The sequence below is a fragment of the Protopterus annectens genome, chromosome 6.part0, assembly GCF_019279795.1.
Source record: "Protopterus annectens isolate FY-2018-M chromosome 6.part0, PAN1.0, whole genome shotgun sequence".
In the NCBI taxonomy this organism is placed as follows: Eukaryota; Metazoa; Chordata; order Ceratodontiformes; family Protopteridae; genus Protopterus; species Protopterus annectens.
This window is the reverse complement of record NC_056737.1, coordinates 1,485,281,249-1,485,298,772: the sequence shown is the minus strand read 5'-3', so window position 1 is coordinate 1,485,298,772 and position 17,524 is coordinate 1,485,281,249. Positions and strand designations below refer to the sequence as shown.

The window sequence follows — 17,524 nt, the reverse complement described above, 5'->3', positions numbered from 1 at the left end:
ACCACGGGCTCCAATATCCTAGACCTGGTCATTACCAACATCTGAAATCGATGTTCCACACATACGGTCACCCCCCCATTAGTCAGGTCTGACCATAAGCTAATCACCCTTAACATCCACATCCCACCCCCACCCCCAGTAAGGAAACCTCTGTAAAAAAACTTATCCAAAGCCAACTTCATGCTACTTAAGTCAGAAGTGACAAACTTCATGACACCCATGCAGACGGGAACTGAAAGTTCAACTGCTGAATCCTACACTAAGGCACTGTATGAGCACATCCACTCATGCATGAATTGTGCCATTCCAAATAGAATCAAGATGCTCTCATCCAAAAAAAAGGAAGCCAATCTGGTGGTCCCCTGCCATAAACAAACTTCACAACAAAAGGAAGAAACTGTTGCAGAAAAGAGGAAAATCCCAGGAAGCAAAAATCTCCCTTACCAGCCTCAGTAAGAAACTGAGATCCCTCATAAAATCCTCCAAAGCTAGTTACGAAAATAAAATTGCCAAAGATTCCAAAGACATCCACAAGGCATTCTATAACTATGTCAAGAATCTAAATGGCAATGCTCAGATCTGCTCTGAGATAAAACAGAATGGCATTAAATATAATGATACCAAGGATATTGCCAATATCCTGGCAGATCGATTCAGTGCCAACTTCACCCCCCTCTCACCCCCTAAATGGCCCATCTCAATACCGGAAGATTGCCAAATTCCAGTAATAACGGCCACACAGGTAAAAAGCTCACTCTCCAAAGCTAAGAATACAGCATCTATGGGACCAGATGACATCCTGGGCTGTGTACTACATGAACTAGAATATGAACTGGCACCTCACCTAAGTGTCATGTTTAATCATAGCCTCACCTCAGGTTTCGTGCCCACTGAGTGGCGCAGAGCTACAGTTATCCCACTCCACAAGGGGGGGATCCACCTTGGATCCCAGAAACTACCATCCCATCAGTCTGATGAGCCTTATCTGCAAGACCATGGAGCGTATTATCATGGAACTTATAAACAAAGACATTGGCAGCCTTCAAACACTAGACCCCACCCAGTCTGGGTTCATGAAGGGCCAATCTTGTCTCCTGAACCTGATTGACTTCTTTGAATCAGTCTCCAGAGCCATGGACAAGAGTAAGGTGGTCCACACAGCCTATCTAGACCTTGCCAAGGCCTTTGACATCATCCCCCACTCTGGAATCATAGATAAACTTACTAAGCTGGACATTAATCCCTATGTCATCCAATGGGTTGCTAACTGGCTTACTGATAGAACCCACACTGTAAAAGTAGCCGAATCTAAATCCAGCTCCAGACAAGTGACAAGTGGAGTACCTCAGGGTTCAGTCCTGGTACCGCTCCTTTTTGGAATCTACTTCTCTGAAGTACAGGCCAACACTAAAGGACTCTGGCTAACAAAGTTTGCAGATGACTGCAAATTGGGAGCCATTACTGAATCCACAAATGATGTGGATACTCTACAAAAGGGTCTTACAGAAACAGATGCTTGGTGCCAGAGCCATGGGCTCATGCTCAATGCCAAGAAATGTATAGTTATCCCCTTTGGGAAAAAACATGTACCCATGAATTACCATATAGGTGGCAGTACACTAAATACCAAAAGTGTGATAAGAGACTTAGGGACACAGCTGGATAGTGGCCTCACCTTCGATAACCACATCGCCAGAACAGTCAGGAAATCCTTTTATGTGGCACACCTCATCACTAAGGGCTTTTCATCCAGAAAAAAGGAGGTCATTGTCCCACTGTACTCATCCCTCATTAGACCCATTATAGAATACAACGCCCCATTTGGTATGTACCGCTCAAGACATCTGCAAAAACTGGAAAGGCGGCAGAAATACCTCACTAAAAGAATCACAGGCCTAAAACAGATGCCCTATGCTGACCACCTTAAAAAACTCCAGCTAAACTCTGTCATATATCGTCTACTCAGAGGCGATCTCTGCTTAACATACAAGGCCGTGTCAAACCCAGAGCTATTGGACATGCTACACTTAAAGAAATCCCAATCCCTCAGAGCCACATGCTCCAGGGATCTAAACCTTGTCATCACAATAAACAAAACATGCTGGAGGGATAGGTTCCTGACCCAGAGACTCCCCAGACTCTGGAATAGATCGCCCATACATGTCAAGCAGAGTGCCTCTTTGGCCCTCTTTAAAAGGAACCTTGACGATTGGATGGGAGAAAGGAAATTCACCCCGGGGATCACGTCAGTCGCCCTGCTAGACAGGGGTTCAGGGAAGTAAATAGTGTGGGAAGAAATAGCCAGGGAATTGTTATGGCTAGGCTTGTATAGGTAGCAAATCACAAATCCAAAAGGCTTGACACCACAAAGTAGATTAACGCCACAGCAGTTACATACGTTTTCGACCCCTGTAACTAAGGTCTTCATCAGAAAAACTTTTTTCAACGTTTTTCTGATGAAGACCTTGGTTACAGGGGTCGAAAACATATGTAATTGCTGTGGTGTTAATCTACCTTGTGGTGTCAAGCCTTTTGGATTTGTGATTTGCTGCGTTTACATTTGCTTTAAATAAAGTGGTTCATCGTGTTTCAAGACCTTTATTTGGATTTTCCTAGCAAGCCTTGGTTTGGTTCTCGTTATTTGAGCTTGCATATCCATCGTCTTTTTTGGTTTAGGCTTGTATAGGCCCTATGGCTGATAGCCTAGTACCAACCTATGAACCTATAAGCTGAGTGTGTCCTCAGATGGCATTAGAAGGATATTGTAGTTCATAATATGGCCAAACAAACAGTAATTGTCAAAATCCTTCCTTAGCATAGACTGTCCAGGCATCCAGATTGCTGCACAAAGCTGGGTAATCTACAGACCCTGGAAACTACAGACCCATAAGTATCACTAGTCTTATATGTAAAGCCATTTGTAGCAGATTATGTTTCTAATTGACTTATAAAAGATTTAACCATGGCAAATTGAAGCTGTTTACTTTGTGGATATGCAGGATGTCCATCAGAGTGACAGGCAGTTTATTGTTAACTCTGCTTGCACTGAGTAGAGAAACCTAGATATCTTCCAGTTTGGTAGTTGAGGTGTTTATTAGGCTAGGATGTTCACTAGATGAACACTACCTAAAAAAAAATACAGTGTTTTGCAAAGTAAGTTTGACTGCTGATTATTTCATCCTAGGGGATACATATGGAGCCCACTGAAATGACACAAACAATTTGCCAATTGTTGAAACCAATTCTCTTTTCTTTTATCTAGGCATCATTCTAAGCAAAGGGAGGATTACACTCAGTACTCCAACATATCCTTTTGAATAGACTTATGGAGTTTGTGTGACAGATCATTTACCCCTACATTGACTACAATCATATTGCAATCATATTTGTTTGAAAAGATGATGTTGAATGCCCTACATATGTCCACTATCTGTCATCCTGTCATTGTTTAGCCTGGTGAGAATGGAATCTGTGTACAATTAAGTCACATATAACTGAGGTGTTTCCTCTAACCAAATTATGCCTACTCCACTGGATAGTGGTTTGCTGTTGGTGATAGGATGATGGTGGTGATGATGTGGAGATATGTAGAGCAGGAGTTTAGAGTTTTAGGAGATATAAATAGAGATTTGCTAACAGTATCAGCATATGACAGTCTTGTACTGCTAGTATAATGATATTCCATCTGCATGGGTGGAGATGTCAATGTGCATTGTTCACTGCAAGTAGTGCACTGTGAGAGAGATGCCTTCAGCTCGGTTAAGTATTTGGATCTTTCACAGAGGGTTACTACAGGGTTAAATAATGATTTTGCAACAGTGAGAACAAGACAGTTTTTACAATGACATAGGATACCAAGTGATAGAAGGCTGGCAATGGAAAGAGCGCGAGTTTGCTGTCACTCCATGATGCCTAGTGATGATGCATGAAAAGGACCAAGTTAGCTGTTAAAGGACTATGGGGTGTTTATACAATGAGACTGATAGAACAATGGAGGTGCTGTTGCATTAATACCATTTGGAGGGTAAGTAACACTGAAGTGATAAAGATACCTGAATAGCAGTACTCATGAGCTGGTAAATTGGACTGTTTTGCTCATGATTGCAGTTTTTCCACAGCCAGGATTGGCTATGTGCAGCCCAGTGTAGTTTGCTGTGAACCACAGTACACTTGTACCTAGCACCTGCTGAAAAATGTGAAAAATGAAATATAGGGGAAAACTGTGCATACAGTGCCAGTGTGCTCCGCACACCTATGTTCAGGAGAACTGATGAAGAACAGCTATAAATTAAAGCTAATGGTGCTGATCCACCTACATATAGCAGTAATTAATCTATGGTCACTAGGCTAAGTACTACTACTGTCTCCAAGATAGCCACCACAGTAGGCCAGAAAAGGTTGTCACCATACAAATATTAACACAGAAAATTAAAGTGGAAATAAGATTTAAAAAAAATAAATAAAAAATAAAAGTGGAAATAGATTTAAAAAAAAAAAACAGTTTAAAGTGATAAGGACAGCAAAATTTAAGTGGAGTAATAAAATGAATATATATATATATATATATATATATATATATATATATATATATATATATATAAATAAATGAACCTTTCAGAATTTTTGAAAAGTCTTGAAATACTTTTAAGCTTTTCAGATGGTGCACAGAGACTCAGCTCTGCATTCTTATCGGAAAAACTGTACAGAAGCTCAGCTGAGTGTAATAGTTTAGTATAGAAAAAGCAAGAACAGAAAACCAATAAAAATCTGCTATAAATTCAATCTAATAGTACTCATATCCCAAGATACAGCAGCAATTAATCCACTCCGACTTGAACTACTAGTACTACTATCGCAAAAAGCATTTAGAATGTATTTAGACATACTTGTACAGTTAAGGCATAGCTAAACAAATATAAGCATACTTACGCAGGCTTTATAGTCTGAGCATGTTTTTCATGAATGAAAGCACCAGCTAATCCTCCTGCTCCAGAGTTCAAATACTAAAAGAGAAAGACACATGTTTAGTTCTTAAAAGGGCAAAGAAAACCTAGTGTTCCAAAATGCATGCACATTTCACAGTAGAAGCCTTCATTCATAAGTTTAAGTTTCATGGTTAATTCTGTAATTTATCTGCATGTGTTATGCAGGCTGAAAAAAAGGTTGTATGTCTTTCATCTTTCAGAGTATGATCAGAGATTTACAGGTGACAGCAATAAATGGAAACAACCACACATTAAAGTTACTTCTGTCTCAAATTAAGTTACTATCTCTGTTTTCTTGGTTATACAGAGCTAAGACAAAAGTTTTATATCCAAGCACAATGGGTTTCCATTGATTTTCTGAGGAAAATAACTGAAATCTTCAGAGTAGAAGAACTTATTAAAGTATTAGTCGGGAGAATACATACTGAGTCTGAAACAGCAATACCTTGAGGGGATTCACTTCACTCCAAGGTACAGTATTGTGTGTGAGGGTACACAGGACAAAAAGCTAGGAAGGTAAAACAAGTTTAAGAATTTTCTATTTCTTGTTTGATTTGCCATTTATATTTAGAACAACCAGACATCACATATGGTTACTTCTGGCTTCCCCATGGAAAGTGTAAAGCTTGTTAATGCAAGTATCAAAACCATGAACATTTAAGATGAATTAAAACTAGCAACAGTAAACTGAAAAAGTCACTGTTATGAATTTAAAACCTTTTTCATATTTGAATATATATGCATAGATATATTCCACAAAAGTGCTTGCTATAAGTTAAAACAATCTTTGGGCAACTGCATTTAATTTGAATGTCCACTTAAATAATATTTATAACTTTTTTATAACAGATTTGGTTATGCACAGAGAGGTGTTAATCTTGCATATGTCAGAGGGTAGATGATGATTACTCTATGCAAGTAGGGATTTAATAATTATTAATGTATCAGCTACTTACCTCGTTACTATAACAAATTATATCATATTGCTAAAGAAAAGTTACACAAGGAGTAAGTAACGCAATTCCAGATCAGAGAATTTAGTGCCTATATGCAAAACTGTAAAGCTTAACATAAACTCATAGTAGCGAGAACTGGAAAAGAAATTTATTCGGCTGTGAATTGGAAACTTTTTACATAAAAACTTTAATATACAAGCTATCAGAAAATGTAATTTTAGCAATTCTTGTCAGGATACACTAAAAGATAGATCATTACTTGACTAATCTTTAGGAAATACTGAAATTAATAAATGTAGGTTATCTACATCATCATCATCATCATCATCATAAACATTGGGTGGCGCAGTGGTGCAGCGTTTAATGCTGTCGCCTCACAGCAAGAGGTTCTCCGGTTCGAATCTCAGCTGGGGTGCCTTCTGTGTGGAGTTTGCATGTTCTCCCTGCATTTGCATGGGTTTCCTCTGGGTACTCCGGTTTCCTCTCACATTCTAAAGACATGCTTCTGGAGCATTTCTCCCCGGGCCTCCACTGAAAACAGAATCTGTGGAACCTAGTCGGACTTTCCCGGTCAACAAATGATAAATAAACAAACCCATTTTTCTACATGGAATCAGGGTGTCGTGTCAGCTGCCACCATTTGTCTCTATACAATGCCAGTGTCCTTCCTTCTTTAACACCCATGCTGACTGTCACAACCCTTCTCTCACACAATCCATCCACCTCTTTGCTGCATGGCCTCATTTCCTCTTACCTTCTTCCAGTCTGTCCCAAATCTATTATCTTCTGCTTTTCTGCTCATGTGCCCAAACCACCAATATCTGTTCTCTTTGCCCTTTTCTGCAATTGGAACTACTTTGGCTTCTGCTCTTATGTGCTTATTTCTTCATCTGTCCCACAGGGTGCATCCTACCACTCATCTCAGCCACTTCATCTCCATCACCTTTAGCTTCCTCATCTGCTCTGCCTTTACTGCCCAGATTTTCGTACCATACACTAGTACTGGTCTCACCACTGTTTTTCACATCTTACTTTTCAGCTTCGTCTGTCATACACTACCCCTGACACCCTGTGCCAGTTGGCTGAAGCACCTCAGATTCTAGCTTTTTACTCACCAATCAGACTTTCCTTCTAATCAGCCACCTCCTCAGATACTTGAAGCTGTTAACCAGTTCCATTATTTTTCCTTCTTTCTCAATTCTCAGCTTATTCTGAACTCCACCATTTGCTGTCATTACAGTTGTCTTATCTGTGCTCAATTTCATCCCATGTGTCTTCAGTTTTGCATTCCTTTCCCCCATTCTTTGCTGAAGTTCTTGCTCAGAGTCTGCCTGTAATGCCACACTGTCTGCATACAGCAGCTTTGTTGATCTGTCCTCTCCGACCTGTTTGCTAATGTAATCCATCACCAGTATGAGCAGCAATGAGGTTAGAGTGAACCCTGATGCACACCCACAGAAACCACTCTGTAAGACCCAAACATTGCTCATACTTGAGTCATGGGGTCATTGTACGTAGCCTGCAATAATTCTATCAATGTCTCTGGGACTTTGACCTACTACAGGAATGCCCAAATCAGTTTTCTTGGGACCTCGTAATATAGCTTCTCCAAGTTTAGGAATGCCCAGTTGGACTCTTTCCTCATCAATAGCTTCTTCTCAACTGTCTCAACTGTCTCACAGCAAACATTGGGTCGGTTGTGAAGCATCATGATTTGAATCTAAACTGCTCATCTCCCATCTTACTTTATACTGCTCTCTGCATTCATTTATCAATCATCCTATCCAGAACTTTCTTGCAGTGCAATACTGCCCATAGTTTTAAATGTCTCCTTTGCTCTTGAACACTGGAACTAGTATGCTTATCTTCCAGTTATCTGGCATACACTTTTCTGTCCATATTGCTATGAGTACCCTCAGGTGCCATTTCTCCTCATTCTTATGCAACATCTTGATAATACCCACTGTGGTCTCATCTAAGCCTGGTGCTTTGCCATACTTCATTTTCCTTATTGCTGTTCTTACTTCTACTATGGTGGTCTCCTTCTCATCTTTCATCAGAGGTCGTGTCTGGAGCAGTATATCTTCAGTGGGTTTTTTTTTAATTCATTAGCTGCTGGAAGTACTCCCTTCTCTGCATTTGATGTCTTTTGGACTTGTGAGCAGGTTGTTGCTGGCATCCCTTATGATGCACATTTGACTATCTTCTTTATCTTTTTGTCTCTGCCTTGCAACCTGATATAGTTTCTTTGTGCCATCTACTGAGTTACTTTCCAGGAGATGGTATCATGCCTCTGATGCCTTGTTCTTTGCTACTGCAACTCCTCTTTTTGCGTCTGTGTTAGCCAACCAGTATTTCTACCTAGCCTGGTCCATCTTTTTTATTTTCCACTTTTTCCTATATTCCTTCTTTTTTTTTATAACTTCCTAGACTTCTTCATTCCACCACCAGCTTTTATTGCATTCCTTATTTCCATACATAGCTCAGAATTCATATATATATATATATATATATATATATGTGGTTACAATTTTATTCCAGCATATAAATTATTATTAGAGTGTACAGTAGTCTGACCCGAGTAAAAAAAAAAAGTCTACAGTCTGTGAAAATAAGAATACTTCAGACATCTTGTTTATGCAATCTTGGAGCTAGTATATATGTAATTAGCAGGGTGTACAGGGGGCTATCCCCCTGCAGAAAACAATGTTTTGATTTGTTTTTTAACTTTAAATTTTGCATGCACAGTGGCTGTATCTCTTTGCTTGCACATTTGCATGTCAATGTCAGCATTTTGAATGTTTTTCCACTGATATTTTGCAAGTCTGTATTTGGTGTTTTTGTACTTTAGTAGCACACACACATATACGTGTGTGTGTGTGTGTGTGTGTGTGTGTGTGTGTGTGTGTGTGTGTGTGTGGGTGTACATGTATGTTCTCTTATTCTTTCTGGATAAGAGCTGCCACAGTGGAACAATGGTTCGCAGAATGATTAGCAGTGGAGCTTTACAGTGCTGGGTTGCCAGCCTGGAGCCCAACTTTCCACAGGAGGCACACACATGCACACACTCTCACCTAGGGCCAATTTAGAGTGCCCAGTACACCTAGAGCATGTCTTTGGGATGTGGGAGGAAACCGGAGCAACCAGAGGAATCCCACATGACCACAGGGAGGACATGCGGACTCTGCACAGTTGGCACTCCAGCCGAGAATCGAACTGGAGAACTTCTTGCTGTGAGGTGGCAATGCTAACGACTGCACCACCGCAGCTACCCATGTATGTTCTCTATATGTTCCTAATAAGGTCAAAGCATTACTTGTCCTGAGATTAAACAAGTATTAGCAATGCTAATAACAGAGGTAAAATGTATTGCTGGTAGATATTTAACAAGATGAGCTTTTAAGATACTGCCAAAAAACATATACAGGGGGATTCAATAAAGCCTACACAGTCATTTTTCACCATGTGCAATGACCACAGAAAGTTTTTGACTCAGTAAGTGCTGTGTAACAATGTACACCACCATGCAAACAAGGTAAACACTGTGGCATACTAATTACTGCATAAGCAGCTGAAGTGCATGCTAATTAACCAATCCACCATGGTTAACTTATTCAACAAGTTATAACGCATCTATGTAGACTCCATGCTGGTTTTTCCTGTGGATTCCAAATCTTTTGGAATACAGACATGGAAAGGAGTGTATCCAGACAGAATGTTAGTGGCTGCTGCTGCTGCTTTAATTCATTTGTATGTGCTACAGGCTGAAGCCAAGGCTGCTGCTGCTAATAGGCCAAGGCTGAGAAAGACAACAGTTTTCAGGCCCTGTTTAACTTTTTATGGACTACATGATGTGGAAATTGTGAAGTGCTACAGGGTGGAATGGGACACACTACAGGAATGCTTTGACCTCTGCCATCCTCATCTCAAAGTCACAGGTGACAGAGGGGAACCCATCCCAGTGGAGAAAGATGTATGTGTACCCTTAGAATCTTAGCTATAGGTACATTTCAGAGACCAAAAAGGGGACATGCATCAGCATCCAGATCCTCTACCAATTCCTGAATGCTGTGCTCCAACATGCCAGTGACCACATATATTTTCCTCATAGTTCTGGGGACAGGGCCAAAAATAAAGTACTGTTGTGTACACTTACCATAAATGTGGATGTTTGAGTGTATTCACTGTTGCAGTCATAACATTTGGGTTATCTGCTTGCAGGTAAATTAACAAAGTCTTGGGTCCTGCATCAGTTGCTGTCCCTTCTTCCATGACGTCAGGTCATCAGGGGTATAAAACATGCAGCTGACACCATTACATCAGTTTTTCCTGCCCCAGATGTCACGTGCCCCCCTAATGGGAAGCAATTAAATAGAAAAGTACAAAGATATACCTCCAACAAGAAAGCAAATACACCAAAAAGGCTTTTAAGCATAGTAAAGGAAAGTAGAGGTATAGCCAAAGTAAGTTAGGAGGCTGGAGGGAGGTTAACCAGGACTGCAACAGTGAATACACTCAAACATCTACATTTATGGTAAATGTACACAACTGTACTACTGTACTATGTTCTTCATGTTTCACTGTTGGAGTAATTACATTTGGGTAGATTCCCAAAGCTATGGTTGGGAAGAGGAATTTATATAGCATTAGGGCCAGCTATAAGGCCCTGCAAGACTGCAGTGGCAAAGCCAGCTCTGGATTTAGTGAAAATTGGAAAATGATAATGCTTGGTGAAAGTATGTACAGAACTCCAGGTAGCAGCTTCTAGGATGTCCCTGGTAGGGACGCCTCTGAGAAAGGCTGTAGAGGTAGATGCAGCCCTGGTGGAGTGAGGTCTGATCCCCTGGGGGATAGGTTTTCCATGGTGCTTATAGCAGAAATGAATGCAATGGCTTATCCATTTAGAAATGGTTTGCTTTGAAATAGCCTTCCCATCTGACCCTGCGGCAAATGCCACCAACAGTTGTTCAGATTTCCTTTGAGGTTTAGTCCTGTCCAAGTAGAATCTAAGTTGTCTGTGCACATCTAAGGAATGCAGTATCCTTTCCCTTTATTCTGTGGATTGGTAAAGAAGGTTGGCAAATGAATGGGCTGATTAATAGCCACACTGGATACTACCTTGGGCATGAAGGATGGATTGGTTCTGAGGGACACCCTGTCCACATGAAAGATGATGAAAGGCTCCACTGCCATAAGGGCCTGTAGTTCATATACCCTTCTAGCTGAAGTGATTGCTAAAAGGAAAGCTGTTTTCCAAGAAAGAAATTTTAAGTCTGCAGTGGCAGCTGGCTCAAAAGGAGGTAGAGTGAGTTTCTCCAAAACAAAATTAAGGTCCCAGGCTGGGGTTGGAGCTCTCCTGGGTGGTCTCAAATTTGTGGCCCCTCTGAGGAACTGCTTGAGCAGTGGATGAGAGAAGAGGGGAGGTTCTGTGTTATAATGAGCTGAAATGGCTGAGGCGTGGATTTTAATGGAGGAAAAAGACAGGCCCTTGTGAAGCATCTCAGTTAAGTATTGTAAAATCTTAGGTAAATAGGGCACTGCTGTGCTCATCCCTTGAGACTGGTTCCAGGCACAGAATCTTTTCCATTTTTCAGCATAAGATTTTCTAGTACTAGGCCTCCTTGCCTCTAAAATGATATCCATCACAGGTTTGCTGAGGGATGGTAAAGGAGAGATTAAGTAATTAGCCAGGCTGCAAGGTTCAGTGTTAGAAGCTGAGGGTGCAGAATCTCGTTCTCCTACTGAGACAGCAGGGAAGGAGTCTGAGGCAGGTGCCATGGAGATAACCGTGACAAACTGCACAGGAGGGGGTACCACACGGCCAGTCTGGAGCAATCAAAATCATCCTTGGTTTGTCCTGTTTGATTTTTAGTAGTACTTTGGAGAGCAGGGGCAGAGGGGGGAAGGCATAGACTGATAGGTTTTTCCAGCTGAAGGACAGAGCATCCACTTTCCAGGCTTGTTTGTGGGGAGTCCTTGTGCAAAATTTGTCCAATTGGTAGTTCTGTGGAGAGGCAAACATGTCTATACCTGGGCTCCCCATTTGCTTGTCAACATGTTAAAAATCCTTGGTTCCAGTTTCCATTTGTGCAGGTCCATGAAGTTTCTGCTCAGTCCATCTGCCAGTGTATTTAATTTTTCTGGCAGGAATTGAGCTTGTAGGTGCACTTGGTAGCTCAAGGCTGTGTTCCACAATGCCATGGCTAGTCTGCAGAGGGGGTAAGAATGTGTACCCCCCTGCTTGTTGATGTACCACATAACAGTAGTGTTGTCCGTCTTTACCATTAGTTGCCCTCGAAGAATGTGGTCCTTGAAGGCTGTCAGAGTATTCTGTACAGCTAACATTTATTTTTGATTGATATCAAGGTGCATTTGACTTGGGTTCCATTTGCCTTGAATGCACTTCCCTGCCAGGTGAGCCCCCCCCCCCTCCCATGCATAGTCTGATGCATCTGTTGCTAGGTTTTGGGCAGCAGGGGGTGGTGTGAAAGGTAGTCCCTTATTTTGGTGGCAGGCCTCTGCCCACCAAAGGAACTCTAGGCATAGGCAAGGTATGATAGGAATCATTGTTTCCAGGCCTTGAGAATGTCGATACCATAGGCTTTTTAGATACCACTGTAGTTTCCTCATATGCAGTCTTGCATATGGAATTAGAAGAATGCAGGAGGCCATAAAACCCATGGCTTGCAGTATTTGTCTTGCAGATAGCAGGGTTTTTGTGGCCACTTGTTTGAAGTAGGTTGTCAAATAGATTTGTTTCTCTGGCGTGAGATAAGCTATCTGGGAAGTTGTATTTAAGCTTGCTCCCAGGAATATAATTTGTTGACAGGGTACCAGGTGTGATTTATTTTCATTTATGGTGTACCCCAGACAAGTTAGAACCCTTTCTACAAAGGCCAGATGATTCAAAAGTATCTCCTGGCTTTCTGCCTGAATTGCACAATCATCCAGGTATGGGTATATTTGAATATTTCTTTGCCTGCAAAATGCAATAACTGAAGCTAGGCACTTTGTGAATACCCTGGGTGCAGTAGATAAGCCAAAGGGCAGTGCAGAGAACTGATAATGCATGTAGCCTGCTTTGAAGCGTAGGTATCTTCTGCAACATTCCCTGATTGGGATGTGCAGGTATGCATCTTTTAAATCTAGTGTTGCCAACCAGGCATCTTTGCCTAGCATAGGAAGTAATTGATGAAGAGTCAGCATCTTGAATTTTGGAATCTCCAAAAAGGGGTTTCGAGTAGACATGTCCAGGATAGGATGCCATGAATTGTCTTTCCTGGGTATCAGGAAAAGTCTTGAGTAGAAACATTGTCCTTTTTCCTCTTCCGGTACCAGTTGAATAGCCCCCATGCTTAAGAGAGAAAGTACTTGTTTTTGGGCCTCTGCCAACTGATTTGGGGGTAGGTCCAGCCACCCGCTTGGTGTTGGCAACGTGTGGAAGTGAAATCTGTATCCCTGGGACACTATATTTAAAACCCATTTGTCCTGGGTAATGAGTTCTCAATTGTTTGCATGAAGAGCAATCTTTCCCCCCAAAGGAGCAGTCAGTTGATAAGTGCTTGGAAATTTTAAAAGGAAGTCATTGAGACAGTTTATCATAGGGGGGAGTCTTATTATTCCCAGATTTGGAAGTGGAGGCCCCCCACTGCTTAGTTATGTGTGTCCCCTGGGACTGAAACCTAGGATTTTTGCTGTGTCTGGGTTTGGCTTGAGAAGACCTGGAAGGGGCTGGAAAGGACCAATTCTTAGAGGGCCAGTGCCTACTAAATCTAGGAGGCTGAACTTGTAAAAAATCTTTAACAGTTTGCATAGATTTAGCTTTATCTTCCATCTTTTTAAAAACTTCCTCAGCCTTGTTGCCAAACAGGTGGTCCTGATTTAAAGGAGCATCCAACAATTTAGCTTTAACATGATCAGGCAAAGATTGCTCCTTAAGCCTTAAGCCAAGCATGCCTTCTGAGCACAGTCCCAGTAACAGCAGCCCTGCAAGAGACCTCTAAGGAATCAAAACCACATTGCAAAGTATGTTTTCCAACTTGTTCAGCAGAATGCATTAAATCCTGTAATTCTTTATTTTCCACACAGTCAGGAATCAATATAATTTTCTGTTTAAGCAGTCCAATAACATTTTGCTGATACTTTAACATATGAAACTGGCAGTTTAAAGCCCTAATGGCCAAGGTTGCAGAAGTGTAAACCTTCTTACCCCATTTATCCAGCGCCCTGGAGTCTCTATCAGAAGGGGGTAGGATTTTTAGCAGTAGAAGCCTTAATGCCCTTGGGCCCCTGTGAAATAGTCTCTGGATCTGCAATAGGATTTTTAAAAAGGAACTTGTGGGATTAAGGGACCCTGTAGTAACTGTCAGGTTTTCTGGGAGCAGGAGGCAAGGAATCAGGGGCCAAACTAGATTCCGAAAAAGCATCATCAACAATGTCTAGTACTGGAGGAATAGCTAAAGGTCTATGCTGAGGTAGGAGAAGGAAATCCCAAAGCCTCTTTTTTGAATCAGAAAAATCCTGGCTTTCCCAATGGAAATGCTCCCTTAGAATATGTAAGGTTTCCCCAAAAGAAAAATCCTCAGGAGGGGAAGCAGAGGGAATGGAGTCCTCTGCATCAGAATCTTAATAAGTAGATAAGGGCAAATCCAGATCATCAGAAGAATCAGAAAAAACAGAATCCTGATCAGAAGATTCATAATCAACTTCAATCCTAGGCCTCTTAGAATGGGGGGGTTGGCTACCCCTGATTATTGTTATTAGATCTTCAGCCATTCTTATCATTTATTTTTTAGTCATAGAGACCTGAGCATGTGGCCTGGGTGTCGGTTTTTTAGGCATGGATCAAGATTTAGGCCTAAGAAAAGAAAGAGGCGTTGGTTTAATATGCAAGTTTGTAGGCCTAAATACACCCTCAGAAGCTGGTGCCTGCACAGCGGCTCTGGACCCATCCAAGGTAGAGACATCTGCGGGTTCCATAGTTGAAGCATCTCGTGGCATACCGGACTCTGAATGGGTCTCAGTAGAGGCCTGCGAATCAGAAGTAGCAGGTATCAGGGGCTGCAAAAGCGCCTCACTGAGTACCGACGAACTGGCGACTGGCTTAGGAGAAGCGTCATCGGCAGTTTTGGACCTCGGCAGCCTGTCTCTGTCTTTATCTTTGCATTTTATCGGAATCCCGGTAGTTGGATGGCTAACCAATGACATTTCTGGATAACTAAACTGAGAACCGAAATATTTAGAGGTGAAGATATACCGACGACGGATAGCGTGCTGATTAAATGAAGCACAAAACCGACAGCAAGGTATGTCATGGTCATGGCATAGGCAAGGAATACAGTATGAATGAAAATCTTTCTGAGGTATTTGCTTTCCACAAGTAATGCAATTTTTAACTTTTACTGACATCGGTAAGGAGCAAGAAAAAGTTTCCCCAATGGGGTACTTAGCTTTAGTTGAAGACTTCGGTTCTGAAACTCAAAAACAAAATTTTCAGTAGTAAGCCGACTGGCACTTGCAAACTGCTTCTGCTTCAGGCACCGCATGGCAAGAAAGACTGATGTAATGGCATCGGCTGCATGTTTTATACCCTTGTTGACCTGACATCATGGAAGAAGGGACAGCAACCAACGCAGGACCCAAAACTTTGTTAATCAGGCCGACTGAGGGCTACCTGCAAGCAGATAAACCAAATGTAATGACTGCAACAGTGAAACATGAAGAACATCCACTAGTTCTGCCATGTAGCACACTACCATGAAGTACTAGGTGCCATAGATTGCACACATGTGGAAATTAGGGCACCACCCATGGAAGAGAGTAGGCTCTACATTAACAGAAAGTGCTACCACTCCAAATGCCAAGTCGTGTGTTATGCCAAGGAAATAATCCTGAACATGTTTGCTGGCAACCCTGGTAGTTACCACAACTCACATATCTGGCACATCTCCCAAATGCACCAGATGTTTGTTGGGGGGATATCCCACAGGGGCATTTACTGGGGGATGCAGGTTATGCACTGGAACTGTGGCTGATGACGCCCATCAGAAATGCACACACACCTATGGAATAACTCCATAATGAGGCACATGCTCAAACAAGAAATAGCTTGTGTTTTGCTCCTGAAGTCATGGCTCCGGTATCTTGATACATCTAGGGGGGGGCCTGCAGTACAATCCACAGACATGTACAGAAATATTGACAGTATGTGCCATGCTACATAACATAATCCAGCAAGGGGAAGGGGCACACATCTCACCACCAATGCCAAGGTCACCACAGCCAAATCAGATGAAGATTCACAAGGGGAGCCACCAGCTGCTGTGGGTATAGGCAGACATAGGTGAGCTCAGTATGTCCTTGCATTAGCTAAGAGATAACATACAGCACATTCACTCACTCACTCACCACCTAGGGTTCAAAAAACTTCTTCCTACTCACATACATACATATAGTAACACTGATGCCAGGCAACACACACAACCTTTACTTCCACATGTATTGGCTGCATACTCCTTGCATCAGACGGAGTCAGCCCTGAACTAAACTGTGTCAACTGCAGCATTTACAAGGTAAGTGCTGAAACTGGAGTTTATTGTTTACTAATATGACTGTGTGGCATCCTTGTATTTCTTTACTTGGTACGGTAAACCAATAAAAGGTGGGAGATCTGTACAGAACATACATTAACATGTGACAACAGAGACTTATTTGACTTATGTGTCCATTATTAAGTAGTAGACCTTAAGAATCAAAGATTCAAAGAGTCATACTTCTCAAAAGTACTGATGATCACTGCATGCCCTCAGTTTTCTACCATATGTTTGTACTGAAAAATGATTAAATAGAGAAGTTGGAAAGTAATGATCCACATTGCATTTTTTGATTTCACAACCCTCACAAGATCATTCACAATAAAGTTGAGACATTTTGACTATCAATTGTCTAACTTTCCAAGGCCAATATAAGTCAAAGGTAGAATTGCCAGTTCAACTCCACAAATGCAGATATACTAAGCACTAAGTTAGCAATACACCCTGAGCATCAGATACAGCTTTTGTATTCCTGAATCCAAAAGATAGAAAATAGGGGTATGGCACAGTTATCATCACTTGCAGAAGGTGATGTGTGTGTGTGTGTGTGTGTGTGTGTGTGTGTGTGTGTGTGTGTGTGTGTGTGTGTGTGTGTGTGTGTGTGTGTGTGTGTAAGACAGTAAGAAAGAGGAGAAGGCAGACATGTGGATAAACCATCAAATGGCCAGTGAGTCAAATTGAGTAACTATTGTGTGTGCCTGTAGGAGTCCTCCAGGTGAAATTGGTGTGTGAGTATCTGCATGAACACAGCCAATCTCTGTGCTGGCTCAATGTATTGGCATGTTGGACAGATGTGGCAGTTCATCGTTGTCATCCCTGGCCATGAGAACTGGCTCTGCCAGGAGTTGCACTAGCATGTCCTTGCTCAAGGTCAGATGCAGTGATGCTACCTGAACATGACTGATATCTGCTGGATGAGATCCCTTCACAGGGTCATCCAGGATCACAACCCCATGGTCTGCCACACCTGGAGGTGGACAGCACACTCACT

The 17,524-nt window shown here is 41.8% G+C and overlaps 1 protein-coding gene across 2 annotated transcripts in view; it reads right to left on the bottom strand.

Moving 5' to 3' along the window:
* KYNU (kynureninase) overlaps nt 1–17,524 on the bottom strand; it is a 2,242,792-nt gene that overhangs the window by 396,193 nt on the left and 1,829,075 nt on the right. For both annotated transcript variants that reach the window (XM_044074971.1, XM_044074972.1), the window contains one exon: nt 4,930–5,003. In XM_044074971.1, the coding sequence (XP_043930906.1) occupies nt 4,930–5,003 (74 nt within the window). The remainder of the gene's footprint in view (nt 1–4,929; nt 5,004–17,524) is intronic.